Source organism: Egretta garzetta, unplaced genomic scaffold (genome assembly GCF_000687185.1).
Source record: "Egretta garzetta isolate BGI_Z169 unplaced genomic scaffold, ASM68718v1 scaffold620, whole genome shotgun sequence".
In the NCBI taxonomy this organism is placed as follows: Eukaryota; Metazoa; Chordata; class Aves; order Pelecaniformes; family Ardeidae; genus Egretta; species Egretta garzetta.
The window spans coordinates 357,303-374,951 of record NW_009258309.1 but is presented as its reverse complement, the minus strand read 5'-3'; the positions used below and the strand labels follow the sequence as shown (position 1 = coordinate 374,951).

Here is a 17,649-nt window from a genome sequence, read left to right as displayed (position 1 = left end):
TTAAAAAAAAAAAAAAAACAAAACACCAAACTATTTAAAACCCTGATTTAAAACCTGGCTCAGTGATAGTTTGTCACGGGGAATTCCACTGACTAAATACAGTTGCCACAAAGAAACATGCACGTTATAAACACGATCACTTGCCTTTAAGTTTACAAACTTACTGGCTTACCCAGAGTTCTACAATAAGTTTGTTACGTTATCCCAGACCACCATTTTTGTATTTTCTTCGCAAACTAATAGGATTCTTTGTATACAAGCTATTAAAACCACCGACATGATTTTCTACACCTTATCCTTGTGATTTAATATGTATTTTTACACAGACTGAATGTAACCAAACAGTAGGTCAGCTTGTCACAAAAAGCACATAAGCAGCTATCAATTCAAACAGCCACAGATAACCCAGAAATGGTCCACAGTTCAGGAAATACCAGATGAAAAACCCTCTCTACAAACATATGGGGGCTAGGGAAACAAAATTGCTAGAGGGAGTGAGTTCCACAGCTGGAGTATCTCAAATAACCATCCTCCATTCAACTCACCTTTCCCTCTCCACATTTACACCCCACTGCTCCTCTCCACATACTGACACCAAAAGTACCCCAGCTGTCTTGAAAATATTAGGTGGAGTAGTTACTGTGTGGCTTTTTTTTTTTTTTTTTTAAATGTCTAAATTTAAAGTTAACTGTTCATGTTTATTTCATAGGCAAGAAAACCTACCCACTTCCTCCATCTTTAACATTTCTCATCATACCATAGGCACAACCTGTCTCCCCTACTCGGACGCTGTTCTCTAACTCATGCAAGTCCATAGGAGTAGATAGGACACATCTGAGAGTACTGGGAGAGCTGGCTGGCATCATCACGAGGCTGCTCTTGATTGTCTCTGAAAGGAAACTCCCCAAAGATTTCAGAAAGGTAAGTCTTACAGCAAGGAGGACAACACAGGGAACTATATGCAGGTCACCCTCACTTCCATCCTTGGGAAAACCACAGAGCAAGGACTCTTGGAAGCCCTCCAACCTGATAGGTCTATGATTTCCATCTAATTTTGTAGCCTCCTTAGGAAACAGGTAGTCACCTCCCAATGCAAGCTCTGAAACTGCAAAAATTCTCTCTCCTTTTTCATACCTGCAGTATCATTTCAGGAACATTTGTTCTGGTATATCAATCCCTAATCATTCCAAAATGCTACATCTGTAACTGGAGTCATGCCAAGGCCTTTGACATGCTGTTTGGGGGTGAACAAAATTACAGAAATCCAAAGGAAAAAAACACTAAAACTGAGAAACACATCAAAAGCTGGGCATCAAGACAATGCTGGAGATGAAGGAAAGCAAACTTTTGAGTTTTCTGTTCCATGGCACAGATGAATATACTGTTGCATTGTTTACCTTAGATATGCCTTTTCCTCTTCATTACTTTCACGTAAGAGAGCTGATTTTCCTTTGTCTCTTGTGTCCATGACTGGACAAGTACATTTCTCTTGAATATAACTTAGAATTATAATGCTATAATTGAAGGTGTTTGAGCTACAACACAGTTGTACTGGTAACAGTTCCAAGTACAGTAACTTACTCTATCTTCAAACATTCAAAAATACATTCCTTCCAAAAGCCTCCAAACTCTCATTGTAATGCTCAATGAAATGTTACAACACTAAATGCAGCAAAAGCAACCAAATACTAATAAAAATGTTAAAAATTACAACAACATATTAGAATAAAGGGCACATTAAGTACACTGGCATGTTATTTTAAATTGACACTTTAACGCTCAAAAAAGCTGTTAACAATTAAAAATACGTATGGAATGCTGTTCCCAACACACCCAAAGTAACGATCTGGGTTGGAAAACTAGCACTGGGGTAGGGAAAAGCAAGAAAAATGGGAGCTATAATAGCACACTAATAGAAAGATAAAATGACAATTACTTAGGACTGACAAAAGTATACGAATTTTAATGTGACCTACTGTTTTTTATGGATTAAAGACCAAAAAAATATTAAAAAGTTTCTGAAATTAGACTTCAGCATATGAAGTGAACACAGCTAAGAAGCACAAATGACTTTTTTCTGTATGCTATATCTATTTCTAATCCTTTTGCAACTATTATCCAAATTTCATGATCACATATTTAACAACATAATTATTGACATTATTTTAGTTCTCTCCATAAGATTACGCTGACTCCACCACTCATTTAATTGCACTCTGATTCTGAAGGCAGGCAGAACAGACTTTTTTTTTCTAAGCTTCAAGAAATGTAACTCAATCCTCACCAATATACAAATACCATATTGGGCACTAGTGTTGATGAATGGATTCCAAACTCAAAAGAGATATCCACTGAAAAGAAGGGATAATTTAAAAAAAAGCAGTATCAGCAGTAATATGATCAGCAATAAACTACCTCTACACTCCAATGTACTTGCTGTGGACTAACCAAACCATAGATGGCAGAGAAGTGTATAGGTATAGCACATCTAAAAAGGAGAACAAATGATATCACATCAGCATGATGTCACCACATCAATAGCATCTTTCAACCTTCAGATTTGTTAAGTGGGAAACACTAATGGGTCTTCTCTGCAGGTGGTTTATCTATGCATTTTGATCAGCGAGTAGTGTAAACATTTTACAAGATTTTCACGTCAAATCCAATAAAACTGGGTTGCAATAAATCTTACATATGGTTGTCCCATATACAGGTGCAGAATTTTACAACCTGCTGATGAAATACCTCCTTAGTGCTGAAGAATCAAATCTCTGTTGCAAGCATGCTTCCTATTGGATTGGGCAGACGTGCCACACCTCTGCATTTTTACACTTTGGTACTTACATACGCCATGACCTGTCTCACTTGCATGTCTGCTCTGCTCGGCAACTACCAGCTGTATCTCTCTGGGAAAGTACGAAGAAGAGCTCACCCCAGCTAATTTTTGTTCTAGCTCTGCATTCCATACCCATTTTCCATTCTGCTGCATGTGTGTCTACTGTAGCAACCTAGAGAATTGCAGATTTCTGCCATTGTTCAAGTCTGATACATACAAAAGAGTTCAAAAGCTTTTCATCAGGAGGTCATAACTCCAGTAGGGTATTACAGATTCTATTAGCCAAGTCTCACTCAACCTCTCAAAAGATCAATTTAACACCCCTAAAAAGATTAGTAATTACATCTGACGCTAACTCAGATGTTTTTAAAATAGAAGCCCCTTAAAACTCAAAATACCCACAGCAATGGCATCTAAATATAGAATGGGGTTCAGTACACAAAAATAATTAAAAAGTGATGTTTCATGTATTTGAAAGTTAGTGGATGAAAACCTATGGTCTGCAGCATCATGGAGAACTTTCCATCTTCAGTGCAGCTGTGATTTCAATGCTTGTGTATCCTGAGTAAGTGCTCTTTAATTCTTAAAGCTTGAGGGAAATCTTTCACTCAAGGAAGAAGGACAAATTTATCACCAGGAATGTGACAGTAAAACTGCTGAAACAATACAGGTACATTTCAATTCACACAACAGGTTCACATTGCCCAATGATACTGGAAATTTTTTTTATAAAAAAAAAGATTAGCACTAAAATTAGTAGTTATATTCAATATTAGTAAAACTATCATTTAGCAAACCTGTTTCAAGGGCTCCATCACAGCTGATGCTGTGCAAACTTATGAAAGATCAGCAACAATCACATAAAATAATAGTCTGAAGGGGAAAAAGCATAGAATTTGTCAATAATTTAATTTCTAGAATCTAGTGGTTATTTCATTAACAAAAATACTCAAACACTTTCCATAAAATGAACATTTCTAGTAGCAGCTTTAAGAAAAAACCAAAATTGTTCTGTTTTCATTCAGAAATTACCCAAGTGATTTATTATAAAACTATCCTAAACACTCTTCCTTACATATGAGGCTTATCAGGGGAATTTTGAAAATACAGGTATTTTCTTAAATTTGCTTTGAGAAGAGCGCAGAGCAGGACACTTAATTACTCTCTTAATTTTTGAGTAAATAAAAGCTACAAACAAAGAGAAAATCAATTTGGTTTCAGTTTTACTGTTTGCATATAATCTTAATATATATTAACCTAGGAAATTGAATTTCTTTTAATGATAGTTGTAATAAGCTGAAACTTGCCGAGGACAAGCTACTGAACTGAAACCATGATAACCAGGTAGTTTAAGCAGAAGTCTGAGCATGCAAAGTTCTGAGGTTTTCTTCATTTTATTAGAGTCATGTGAGTAACATTTTTTGACACCAGACATGTAGACAGGTACATGTGTGATTCCTAGGTTTTCCCTTTTTTTTCAGGAAAAAAGGGAATAGTAGCAATAAAATTACAGAAAATTAGACTGAGATTGTACATCAGGAGTTTAGTATGACAGGCCAATGCTCCCAGACAAAAACACTGAAAGTAGTACTTGAACATGCTTAAAGGAAAAAAAATGTGCTTTTCTTTCTCCTGACAGCTAAGCAACTAAGCACTAGGACTGAAACCAACACTTCAGCTGTTCCGTTACCTTTTGTTAAGTAACACTATTCTAGCTCAATACGCTTTCAAAAAAAAAAATACTCATTGAAAGGGTAAATTACTAATCCTAAACCAAAATCTTGACAGAAAACAAGTGCAGCTGATGGTGTCTATCCAAACTAATATCTATATAAAACCATTATAAAATTAGCTGTGTGCCATTTCACTGGTGATTCCTTAAAGCTCATAAACTTATACTTGTACATACTTGACCATATAGGTCTTTTTAATTGTTCATTTCCATGAGAATACCAGGCATAGCATGTCACCTAGGTAAAAAGACGTTTCTGCTTATTATCATTGCCTTTTCAGATGACATCCATCATGTAGCTGAAATCAGAAACAGAAACATCAGTCTAAAATTTATGGCAGCCCTGCAAATTAATCATTTCCTATGTGTCTTTGCAAGAATGATCAATGGGTAATTTTGAAAACACGTGTAATTTTGATTTTAAAAAAAAAGAAAAATCAATAGACTGGTTAGGCACAGTCATACTAACACCTCTTTTTTTTTTTTTGTTAGGATCAAGCCACAGGAAAATTAGGGGGCACAATGTACCTACTAGGAATGCCCTTTGTTTATTACTACTCATGCCTACATATGGCAATACTAACACTTCTTGAAATTGGATTGAGGAAGCAGATAATTTACATGAAGAAGACAAAAATTAAAGAACAAAAATAAAGATACATGTACACACAGATAACTAACTTCAACACACAGAGGAGCTCAGTTCAGTTTGGTCATCTGTTTCCTGTCATAAACTTACTTTTTCCAGCATCACTGGCTCAAGGGTAACATAAAAGAAGACTGGCAAGACAATGGAAAATTATTACTATGTTGGACAACATTTTGTTCACCCTACAGCTGGTCCCAATGGGATCAGACACATAGTAAACACAAAAAGTATTTAGGTTTGCATCTTGGACATCAAGCTAGCTCCCTGCATAACAAGCTGCTAGAGTAACAACAACAGTTGTTCACTTACCAGGACCATGATGTCCAGTCACCTTGCTTAGGGAATTCTAGGCTCTATTCATTCCATACCATTTATATATATGGAAACATGTAACAAATTAACACCCCTAAAAATTAATATAATTGAGCTCACATTTCTAGAGGGAAGTATATGGCACAGAGCAGCAATTTAATCCATGGTAAATTAGCTATTATCAGCTGTTGAAAATACCTTCTCCTTTTTATGTCCTTTTTCATCTGCTTCTCTTCAGTTTTCAATAAACAAACTATGATTTTACCTCAAGGCTTTACTATTCATAGTAAGGTAACTCCATCCTTAGATGCGAGGAAGATTCTGTTCTCCTGAGAAGAAAAGAAGCCAGAGCCCACTGATGCCAACAGTGACAAGGTCACAAAGCAGTATTACAAATGCGATGCAAGTCTCACTATCCTGAAGCCATCAAGGTGATGGATATTCTATAGTTTGGCCCATCCAAGAAAAATGGGATGTCATGATGCATATAAACACAGCACTGGGGTTGCAGGTTTTCTCCCTTGCTTCTATAAATCTCTTCCTCCTGTGAAGCCTACTTCTATGTGGAGCAGCAGAGATAAAATAATTTACTTAAGTCACAAACAAGCAGCACCTGTGAGAAACTAAGTCATTAACATGAAACTAGATACTTTAGAAAATGGGAAGAAAATGCAAATGAAACAGAGTATTCAGATTCTTGTGTGACTTTAGCTGTTTTTCTTGACTCTGCTAAGTATCCAATAACCTCTTGGACCGTCCAAATAAGGCTCCTTCTCCACCTCTGTTTCCAAGAAATACTGGGTTTGCCTGTTAAAAAAGCCATTTTTATCTTCTATTCACATACTCCCTGTGGCACACATGCTCCCTGTGGCGCATCCCAAATGCATTCCTCCTCCATTTTCTGGTAGATCCAAAATCTTTACAGGCTATTGAGACAGATATTGTAGAAATTTTGAAGCATGTAACAGTACAGATTTTTGCTCTAGTGAAAGCTATTTATTATCGCATAGTATCAGACCATGCCAAATATTCAACATCACCACAATTAAAACGTTCACATTGGTACCCATTACCTGGAGCAGAGCATTGTGAAAATCTTTACCATAAACAGCATCAAAGTTTGCATCAGGTATCTCACCTTGATGAGTTCTTCCTTCAGCACAAAACGGTAATGAAGAGACATTTTCTCACTCCAGACATAGCATCTGGAGTTCTAAATAATTTAATACAGATAAGGTTCAGACTTGATACACTGCTATCTTAAAAACTGAGTTCTTTGGGCAAGTACAAGAGAAAATCCTGGAAGCAACTGGCATTGCCATGTATTTTATATTTGCTATATATTCTTCCAACCCTCCAGATACTCCTGCAACTGTAAAAAGTTGCAGAAAAAGTACTACGTCATTACCTACTGAAGTTATGTAAGTTATGAAATCACACCTACTGGCTTACCTTTGTGCTTCCAAATAAGTACGCAGCCTCCTTTAGTCTTCGCATTAAGAAAACCCAACTTTCTAGATTTTTTAGAGATATAAAGTTTCATGAAGAATAAAATATTTCAGGATCCTTTTTTTTCCTCCAATACCTCTTTGTTGTTTGTAGTTCTGTTTGCCACATGCACTGAAGATACGTTCAGTGACCAAACTTCAGATATATTTTAATTAATTCATTTCCCTTGTGTTAGTGTCAACAGATGATTTTAAATTAGCATAGAAAACTCCCTACTAATCAGAGCACAGAAGCATGTTTATTTTCATTTTACAGTAAGTTGTCTGTGGTTGATCTTTTCAAATGGTTCCACAACTGCAACTTTATTCAAATTTTAAACTGAAAATAAAATCAACGAAGATGATGTATATAGACACATGAACTGTCCTTAAAAATTTCTTCCAACAGCAAGTTTCTTAAGAATGGGAAGCAATACACTTCAATTAGCAGAGGTGGCAGTGAAATATCCATTTGCTAATGTCATCACTATCTCCCGCTATCTGGTCAAGAGAGAAACAGGGGTTTGCTTTCTTTAACTAAACACAGTTTCAAATGCCTGGTTACAGAATTCTTGTGTAATATTTAAAGAAAATTTTTAGGTCTTTTTAAAAAGATCAGTGAGTTAGAATACATTTTTCTATAAGCAGATTGATACCCAAAGTATTCTGATAAACTTTTAAAAATAATCTTCTTACAGTAGTATGGAATTCTTTGGCCAAGTCAAGCCACCACCTGTTGCACAGCCTTCTTCACTAACACCATAAATTCGATCTTTCCTGGTCCTTTAGTGATCTGCATTATTGGCTGATAACTGCTCTGCATATGAGCACAAATGCAGTTTTGAACTTGAATGCAGTTTTGAAGCAGCCAAGACAGCTTTACTAAAAAGGAAATCACCTTCCCATCAATGAGACCAACTTTTCTCTAAACCTTTGCAGATGGACATGATTCCGTTCACAGTCATTAGGTCCAAAAACTTCTCAGTAAGAGAACCAAAAGTTGCTTAATGACGCATGGCAAGTAAAATTTGCGATGATCTGCATGCAGTTCACTTTCTAAGACTTTTTGTGCTGCTTCCTTTTCCCAACGCAATGGGTTCAAGATGCCTGGTTCCCAGCTATGTTTGTATCTGCTGGATGTCATTACGTGCTGAAGATTTATGTTCAACTTCAAATCAAATGCAAGTTTCACACTCTAAGTAGGGATGCCCACAAACATATTGTTCTTTGGAGAACAACTCTCTGGCTCCATAGATATAACTTGGACAGAGTAGTTACGTTCTTCTGCAGCCCGTGCCCGATCCAGATCTACAAGGCCCATACACTGCTTTCCTAAAATGAGAGCAAAGGAGAGCATGGAAAAGCTAAAAATGTAGAAGCATTATCAGATACATGCACTTCAATATTCAGTGTTAAGAAAACACATCAGTAAGCCATCTAAAAAATAAGTTCCAAATCTACTTAAAAAAACTATCTTAATCTGTTTTACTTCAAATAGACAGTCATCTGTGACTTGTAACCCTCATTTAGCAAAGAGCATGAGAAGGATTAACTTTATATATGGAGAAACATAGCAGGCACTATTTTTAAGTATTTTCAAAACTTACAGAAAAACCCATGCATTAACGTAAAAGCCACAGGAAGAAAAAAAAATGCCTAGTTTACCCCTTAGCTCTCTGAACTGCCAAACTTCTATTCCCTTTATAACCATAAAGGTCTTCCTCCTGTACTTTCATCTAAAAATCTCTGGTTATTGAATACCAATAAGACTAAAATACCAAACAGCAATCCAGTGTAATTGATTTGAGGCATATGGATATATCTGCTTATAAACAAAATACTAAATTACTAATGAAAACTAATCTTATTTCAGATTTAACTGCAGAAAAAATGGGAAGGATAAATTGAAGGGGTTTTTCTGCTTAAAAGTTTGTATTGTGATACAGCCATGCCAAGATGATGGGGCCATTTGCCTTTACATATTTACTCATTATAATTTATTATTATGTTCTGAAATACAGAACTGATTTGTCAGATCATATTTTCAGCAGTTTGAAACTCTCTTGCCAGAAAGATTTAGCACTTCCCTGAAATGGTTTATCACTAATAAGAGTTTCAAGTCACAAACAAGGCACAATCCTGCTTCAGTCTCAAAGCCAACGATCCTACGTCTTTTCTTGTTCTGAACAGAATTGTACAGTTAAATATATTTGGGATCTGAGATGGCACCAAGATGGGTGGGAGTGTTGATCTGCTGGAGGGTAGGAAGGCTCTACAGAGGGATCTGGACAGGCTGTATCGATGGGCCGAGGACAACTGTATGAGGTTCAACAAGGCCAAGTGCCAGGTCCCGCACTTGGGTCACAACAACCCCATGCAACGTCACAGGCTTGGGGAAGAGTGGATGGAAAGATGCCCGCTGGAAAAGGACCTGGGGGTGTTGGGTGACAGCCAGCTGAACGTGAGCCCAGGTGAAAGAGTGTGGCCAGCAGGACTAGGGAAGTGATTGTGCCCCTGTACATGAGGCTGCACCTCAAATATTGTGATCATTTTTGGGTCCCTCACTACAAGAAGGACATTGAGGTGCTGGAGTGTGTCCAAAGAAGGGCAACAAAGCCAGTGAAGGGTCTGGAGCACAAGTCTTCTGAGGAGCAGCTGAGGGAAGTGGGGTTGTTTAGTCTGGAGAAGAGGAGGCTGAGTGGAGACCTTCTTGCTCTCTACAAGTGCCTGAAAGGAGGGTGTAGCGAGGTGGGTGTCAGTCCGAAGCAACAAGCGATAGGACAAGAGGAAATGGCCTCAAGTTGCGCCAGGGCAAGTTTTATTGGATATTAGGAAAAATGTCTTCACTGAAAGGGTTGTTAAACATTGGAACGGAATGCCCAGGGAAGTGGTTGAGTCTTCATCCCTGGAGGTATTTAAAAGATGTGTAGATGCGATGCTTAGGGACATGGTTTAGTGGTGGACTTGGCAGTACTAGGCTAACAGTTGGACTCAATGATCTTAAAGGTCTTTTCCAACCTAAACGATTCTATGAAGGGAAGAGACAGGAGCACTCATTCTGTTTACCACCAGGATACAAGTCTGGCATTCCTAACTACCTTCTGGAACTGCCTGCCTCTCCCCCCTGAACATATACAGAGCTTGAGTGCCTGTATCATTACAAGCCTTGCTATGCATGCTAGGTGCCTGGAGAAGTTTTGGGTAGGCAACACTAACATGCCCCCCAGTATCCCTTTATTTCAGATCAGCTGGTACACATCCCACTTTAACACAGCATTCAGACTATTCTGTCTGTCCACAGTGAGCCTATGGCCAGAAGAATTTTATCCTTCTCAGCTGAATTCTTTAGTTACAAAAGAAATTCCCGAATTTGACTTCACCAATATTATGACATTTGGACTCCGTTCTGTTGGTAGCTTGGAATTTGAGAGGGGTAGTAATTGGGTAGGAGACAATATAGAGATAAAATAGTAAGGGTTAGGCCTGAAAAAGAACTTTCCAACTGAGTCTTGTATGGATTTATATGTTTCAGGGGAAAATCACCAGTTTATATAACCAACCAGGATAGATTTCCATAAATTACTTCTTGTGGCACTATCTCCTACATTTGTGGTTTAACAGAAAATCACTTTCTGTGGTTCGTTAAACAGAATGGCATGTACATGCTCCTGCCACTGACAGCAGTATCATTATTATTCAAAGTGTACACACTAAGGGGGAGTTGGGTTTGGGGCCTGGTTCCCTGGGTGCTCTCAGTAAGACTGTGTGAGATGCATGGAGCAGTTCTGTGATCAGGCAGAATAAATTAGGTGCGTTGTAGCCATGTTCACAAAGCCATTCAGTATGTTTGCACTCAGGTCCCACTGCTGCATATAGCGGATAGAACACACATGTCCAGTGAAAATGGGAAACAGAACTTTGTTCATTTGAGAAGGAATTGCTGCATGTAGCAGAACTGGGTTCAAATGCATATTTTTACATTCACAGATACTACAGAAATTGGTAATAACTCTTCTGACGAATGTGTTGTTTCAGCCATGGCAGTCACAAACAGAATGCTGTACTTAGGTGGGGCTTACAGGTAATGAAACAAAATGATTTGCCACTTCACAGAAGCTGCATAAATTCAGTGGTAACTGCTAAAATACAATTTACAATACAATCCTTAAATACTCAAAAAGTAGCAGAGTGAGTAATTTTGCCACCATTTACAATAGAAAAGAGAAAGTCTCCACCTGTTCAGGAGTATTTTCATTAAATGAAACCCACACAGTTTTCTCAATACCTGATCATGCATTGCACAAAATTAAATTTAAAAAAAAAAAATGTCACCATGGCTGTAACACTGATCTGATTCAATCTTCAATTATTTGCAAGCAAAACTTAAAAAGTACCCCAATAAGATTCCCATAAAACCAGTTTCAGAGCTGAAAGAACACTGAAATGGGAATGATCTTCAATTAAACAGATTAGTATTACATGGAACTTAAAGAAGAAAGAACATTCTTTAACACAGAAAAGCAATGATGTAGGGGAAGGGAGATGAATAAGATTTATGGGGGTTTTTTTGTCAGAGCAAAGCACATAAAAGTTAAATTTGTAAAAAAATAAACATGCAGTTTCAGAGACAGAGAACAGATAAAAGTTACAATCTTTCAAAAAAGTTTTTTCAGTCCTTTTCCAATTTTCATTCCACCTGGCAAGCAGCAGGAGACAATGTGGGGTGCTACACTCTAACTGAACACTGCTCTTTTGTTTTATTTTTTCTAAATACTGTGATGATAGCAAAAGAGACAACAAATTTATTATAAAATTGTTATTGTTATCTTAGAATCTCTATTAGTTTCTTTTTGTGCAGTGAGTATAGGAAATACTTTGAATTTTTCAAATTAAGCTTTTTAGAAACACTGATTATTTGCTACTACTGCTTTTATATACTTTCTAAGTGTTTCTTGCAAGCCAAGAATGCACACTTACATCCTGAGAGTTCCCAGCCCCTTCTGTCTTTTCTGACCTGGAAGCTAGTTTATAGCTTCCATCAGAACATTAATACCAGACAGGAGCACGTTATACCCTTTTGTAAGCCAAAGAATACTAGAATACTGCACATAATGAAGAAATGGGTTTGCTTATTCCAAATATTTGAAGCGTTGTGTATTTTGCTGTCCTTCTGAGTAATCTTAATGATACTTTCTTGCATTTCTTTTCCTCAGAAATCATTAACACCTGACCAAGAAAGTAAAATCTCAGGGATCAACTTACTTTGGCCATTAATTGCACGGAAATGACCCAACAGAGGGCAGCTGATCTTACACAGAATGGCAATAAAGTACAAACCTGAAACAGAACTAACTCCCAAAAGGTAAAAATTGAGTCATGCACTGCTGTAGCTGTAACGTAAGTTTCCCCACAATGGGAAGGCTGGTACCCCAGGTAAGGGATAAGGCAAACTTTGTTCTTGGCAAAGTCTTCAAATTATAAATATTATTTACTACAATAAAAAAAAAAATCCCAGAAAACCTCCTGGGTTTTTTTCTAAAATTATGATGATGATCCTAATAACAAGGTGGGCCAAACAGGTTTGTCTGTTCTTAAGCCTGCCTGTACCAAAGCTAGGCCAACCTCTGCAATTTAGCCTTATTGATTCCAGCTGGCATTAGATTTTTGCCCTTCTAAGAGAGTTATCACCAGTGATTACAAGCCGGACAAAGGGTGCACACTGAAAATCACTTCTATGAATAGCCTGTGCTTTTACCATAAGATAAACCAGCAATAGCAGGACTTTACAAAGACCTCATTCTTTTCAGAGAACAGTGGGAGAAAAAAAAGGTGGAGCAACAAAAATCAGTAAAATGCAAATCCTCTATCTCATATGGATAGTTCTGAAAGAAAAGAGTGTCTATACCATAGTTCAGAACAGCAAGAGGCGAAATGTGAAGAAACTCAGATTTTTCAAGTATTATGAGAAGACAGCAACTTAATGCCCTGTTCATAAATGTACTACTTCTCCCTTTATGTATCAAGGTAAATACACTGAGACAGTTTACACAACAGCTGCAGAAATTCATACCAATTAGCCTGCGTTCAGGTGGAAGCTGAACAGCTGTCTGATCTGCAAATCTGCAAAGGATCATGTGCTCCTAGGAAAAAAAAAGTAAGGAAATTTGGTCCAGCAGCATTTCTCTCTTCCAAATAAAGTAAGAAAAATCTAATTAAATGTTTAAAAATATCAAATCCACTATCATGTTGAAGACTATACTTCTAGAAAAATTAACTGTATGCAGACCCTAAATTTGATACTGCTTTGGTTGTAAATATGTGTGTAAATGAAGCATTTGTAACCACAACCACATTTCTATTAAAGAGTATTTGTTTCTTGCTAAATTTTCTCAAATTCTCTGTAGCAGTTGCATTGGGTGCAATGTATACAAGATAGCATTCTTCAAAGACATACTGCAGACTAATTTTGCCTTCAATTACTGACAAGAAACACAGCCATCTTTTAGCACAGTCACTGTGGGGCACCATCAATGAGCAGCAACAACAAAATTCTAAAATAGGTGATTTGAACCACTGCACATCTCTCCCAAGCAGTGATTTTGAATCCCAGAAAGAATCGCCTTGCGGGTCAAACTTCCTCTGCTCCACCAAATCCATTCAGAATCAAGCCAAAAGATCCTGAAGGCAAAATTGATCCTGAAGGCAAAAAACACTTGGCTGCGAATAGAAAAGCTTCCTACATCAAAATGAGCACAATTGACCTTGAAACTATCCCTGTTCCACTTAAAGATTCTGCAGAAGCTTCTCCAACAGCTGCTGTTGATTTCTTCCTGTCCTGTCACCCAGGGTGCAGCGGAGGGCTAGCCCCCACCACCTCACTCCCTGCTTAGATCACTACACAAGCAGGCAGAACCCCATCCTCATTTGCCTTCAGAAAACACCGCCTACACTAGCATAATGGTTTCTCAAAGACCAGCCAAGCTAAGGAAGGCAAGTTAGCCAGATGGCAAGAGAAAAAGCCTCAAAGGTGTAGCAATGAAATTAATGCTCTGATGACAGCTGTGCTCTTTGGGACAGCTGCAATATTAAGTACAGGACAGAGTAAATCAGAACCAGTTTAGAACTGTACAACGTTCTCAAGTCTCCTATAATGTCACGGGGAGAAAAAGAAGTGGTCTGTTAAGCAAAGCTTCCAGAGCCATAGCTCTGAAAAAAGGGCATGTGTCTTGCATCAAACTTTTTTTTTTTTTTTTAAATTCTGGTCTGATATAAAATGATGATTTTAAAGGTTTGGATTCTGTAACAGATGGAGAGAGCAACTTCACACAGCTTCCTTCAGTATCCTGAAGTAAGGATATGGGGGACATAAATATCCAAAAGTCTTAATTTCACAAAAAACCTGAATGAAATCCCATCTTCATATTAAATCAAGATGGTAACTCTGTCCACAGTACACTCCACCCAATTCATAAATTTAACAGACACCTGACCACAAAAAAATTTTTCCCACATATTATAAAATAAAATATTGTTGCTACCTGATAGTCAAATATTATTCATTTAAATAAATTTACAGTATCTTGAGGCAGGGATATTTGCTCCCTAGTACAGCTCATTCACGTGAAGGTTTTCAGCTTACAGCTCCATAAGAAACACGCAAGCAAAATGAGAACATGTTATGACATGGTTAGGACTTAAATATTATGCCCAGTCAGTTCATTTCAAATATGGCTATTTTTGTAGTACAAGAGACCTGAAAGCGTTAAACCCAGATGTGACTGCTGGAGAATGGAGGAGAAGGAGAGCCACAGGCAATGTGGCTGCTGTTAGGAGAGAAGCAGCAGTGACAGGCAGCTAGGGAAGAAAAAGAGGGATTCAGAGGAGAGGGAGAAGATCCACATTAGCACAGAAGCCCTCACCAGCCAAGGTAAGCCTCACCACTTAACCTGAAAATCTGGACTGACTCTAATGCCTTGGCTTCTTACAGAGATGATCCAGAAAGTTAACCTAGAGCCTAAGTTATGACTACATTGTTTCCGCATGACACAGTCGTAAAATTGTCACGTTCCCTACTGGCAGAAATAAGAAAAGCATTTCTAGAATAATGAAGATAATTATAAACTGTCCAAACTTTATGTGTGCATAAACAGTTAACTTGCTTACTAGAACATCCACGCCTTCCATTCCTATTATGTTTTCAAAGCTGTATGTCCAAAGTTACACAGTTTTAATTTCCAGTTCTCCTATTGGGAGAGTGTCTTGACAAAGAGAGTCTCAAAATATTATCATGGCAGAAATCGGCTATCATAGCCTTATTATTTGCAGCTATAAAATAATGAATTACAGCATAATGTTCTCATCAAAAAAGTTTTGGAATTGCCAGACTTCTGGATGTCTTTTTAGATCTCACTAAAATGAAAGATAAGAGAAATGAATTTAAAATGGGAACTGGAGGGGGGTAACCCAATGTCTGGCTAACACATGGCAGCTCTGGCTACTAGCCAATAACCTGTAACAATTTATTAATATGAAATATAAAAATGCATATAGCTAGCTGTATAACAAAAGTTATTTATAACTAGGATTATTTAAGGCACCAACCAGCCTAGACCATTTGTATAGATTCTTACATTATTAAGAGCAGCAATATTTTTTAGCATTGTTCTTGGCCCCTGTGCCTTTCTGCAACACAAATAATAAAATGCTGGAACTTCTGTAGTGTTGATAAACCCTGTGATTTAAACCTCCATGGATTAACAGATTAAGAAAAAAATTCACTGATCTTTAATGAGATTATACACACTGTCCTAATCTAGGCATCCTTGACTTTATAATTATCACCATGTCCCTCTGCACTGTCAACAGGTCTACTTTTAATAATATGTAAGTAAATAAACTTTTTCTGAACTGAAACCTGAGTTCTCCATGATTATGTGTTAGAAACATAAAAATATGTTGAAAAGAGTGTTAAATCAAAGGGGGAAAAAAAATAATGGCAGATCCAAATCCACTGTGCCACTTCTATCATGTCAATCTGTGGACTTTTACTTCCATGTAAATTAGTAAAGTGTACATGAACCAGACTGTCATGAAGATAAGATCAGTCTATTACCAGGTAACTGAACTTCCCTATATAAGATGGATAAAATTTTCTTCATTTTTTAAATGCCCTCTTATTTGAGGATTAAGAAGGATAATATCCATTTTCCTGCTACATATAGCACCTTTGCTACACTAGCTGTCCCAAAACAATTTGGATATTAGAAATACCAATCTCTCATATTTCTGTTACAAATTATATATTCTGCATCTTCAAAATTTATTTTCTGTATTGTAAACACCAAGACCCTAGTCTAGGATTTGGGATGTAAACTTAGTAAAGTTTCCATATAACCTTGCTTCTCTCCAATGGAATAATTTTCTTTCCATGCCACATTAAGTGCATCTAATCTTCAAATTTCTGGTTGCTCATCACTAACTAGTTTAAACATGCTAGACAAAGCTTAACAGATCAGTACCAGTTGTCTGCTGTCCACCTCTCTGCTCTTTTCCTTTTTCACTCCCCTGTTATCTGTTGTCTTCATTCTGTCAGATCTGCATGCCTCATTGATTCTTTCTCCCACTTTTCTCTCAGACTATCTCCACACAGACCCTTGCTCCCCAGGGTCAAAACACATTTCAATATTTTTGGAATAATCTTGAGTAATGTTTTTAAAACAATACTGTATAAAATTCTTCCTGACGAGTATGAGTTCTTTCTACTCACTATGTCCAATTTTCTAGACGTAGAGGGAGAAAGCTAATGTTTATCAGCAAATAATATCTATAAAACCAATCATTTTACCTAAAAAATGATCAGACATTTCCACAGTGTAAACAGTTGTATGTAAGACCTAAAAAAATTGGTAACCTGTAACTGTTAACTAATACATGTTGAAGTATCTTAGGAATGGCTTGCTTACACATTATGATAAAAAAGTTCTTTTGTGGAGAAACTATTTAATTTTATTGAAGAAAAAAAGGCTTAACAAAATGGATGGTGGAGAGAAAGCAACACAACGACATCTGCACTTCTAATGAACATTTCACATAACACATACTCCTCCTTGCAATTAAAATATAACCTCTGATATTTCACTTGATAAGAAGATCCAGTGAAATGCAGGAAACTGCACATAACCCTCTGCCTGCCCCCCGTCCCTTTCCTTTTACATACCTTGTAGGACAAAATTTCTTTGAACTGATGACTGAAAAAAAAAAAAATAGAGCAATTCAATTAAAATCTAAAAAAGCAGAGGTGGAAAATAGAAGCAATCATTACATACTTGAACACATTTTAAACAAAACAGTAATATCTGTATCCTACAGAAGGGCATTCAAAAAAACCAGAAACCATTACAGTTCCAGTTCACTAGAAAAGTTAAAACATTTTTGCTGTCTTCTTTTCTTTTTCTATTGTAATATTCATAAAAAGTCTCTCCTTAAATCATTATAATTGCTAACAGAGATTTACTGACGCTTCCACATTGTCACATAAATACTTTACATTACATGTACACAGCTTCTAAGACATGCATATATTTTGTTTGTATCACAAAAGTAAGGTGCCTCTACAATGGAATTGAGCATAGAA

The 17,649-nt window shown here is 37.0% G+C and overlaps 2 protein-coding genes across 4 annotated transcripts in view; both read right to left on the bottom strand.

The window, feature by feature from the left end:
- NPNT (nephronectin) overlaps positions 1-2,989 on the bottom strand; it is a 69,710-nt gene extending 66,721 nt beyond the window's left edge. Inside the window, exon 1 of the mRNA XM_035894685.1 lies at positions 2,841-2,989. Coding sequence (XP_035750578.1) covers positions 2,841-2,989 — 149 coding nt within the window. The remainder of the gene's footprint in view (positions 1-2,840) is intronic.
- The window catches only part of GSTCD (glutathione S-transferase C-terminal domain containing), a 93,836-nt gene that overhangs the window by 10,288 nt on the left and 65,899 nt on the right, over positions 1-17,649 (bottom strand). The window contains exons 10-12 of one of the 3 annotated variants that reach the window (XR_004842063.1): positions 17,233-17,263; positions 13,087-13,156; positions 6,982-8,348 (exon numbers count right to left, since the gene is read on the bottom strand). Coding sequence is in view for 2 of the 3 variants with exons in the window: in XM_035894668.1 (XP_035750561.1) it covers positions 8,212-8,348; positions 13,087-13,156; positions 17,233-17,263 (238 nt within the window). In the remaining variant the exon portion in view is untranslated. Of the gene's footprint in view, positions 1-6,946; positions 8,349-13,086; positions 13,157-17,232; positions 17,264-17,649 lie in introns of those variants that run through there. The other 2 variants (XM_035894668.1, XM_035894674.1) reach the window with 2 other exon arrangements.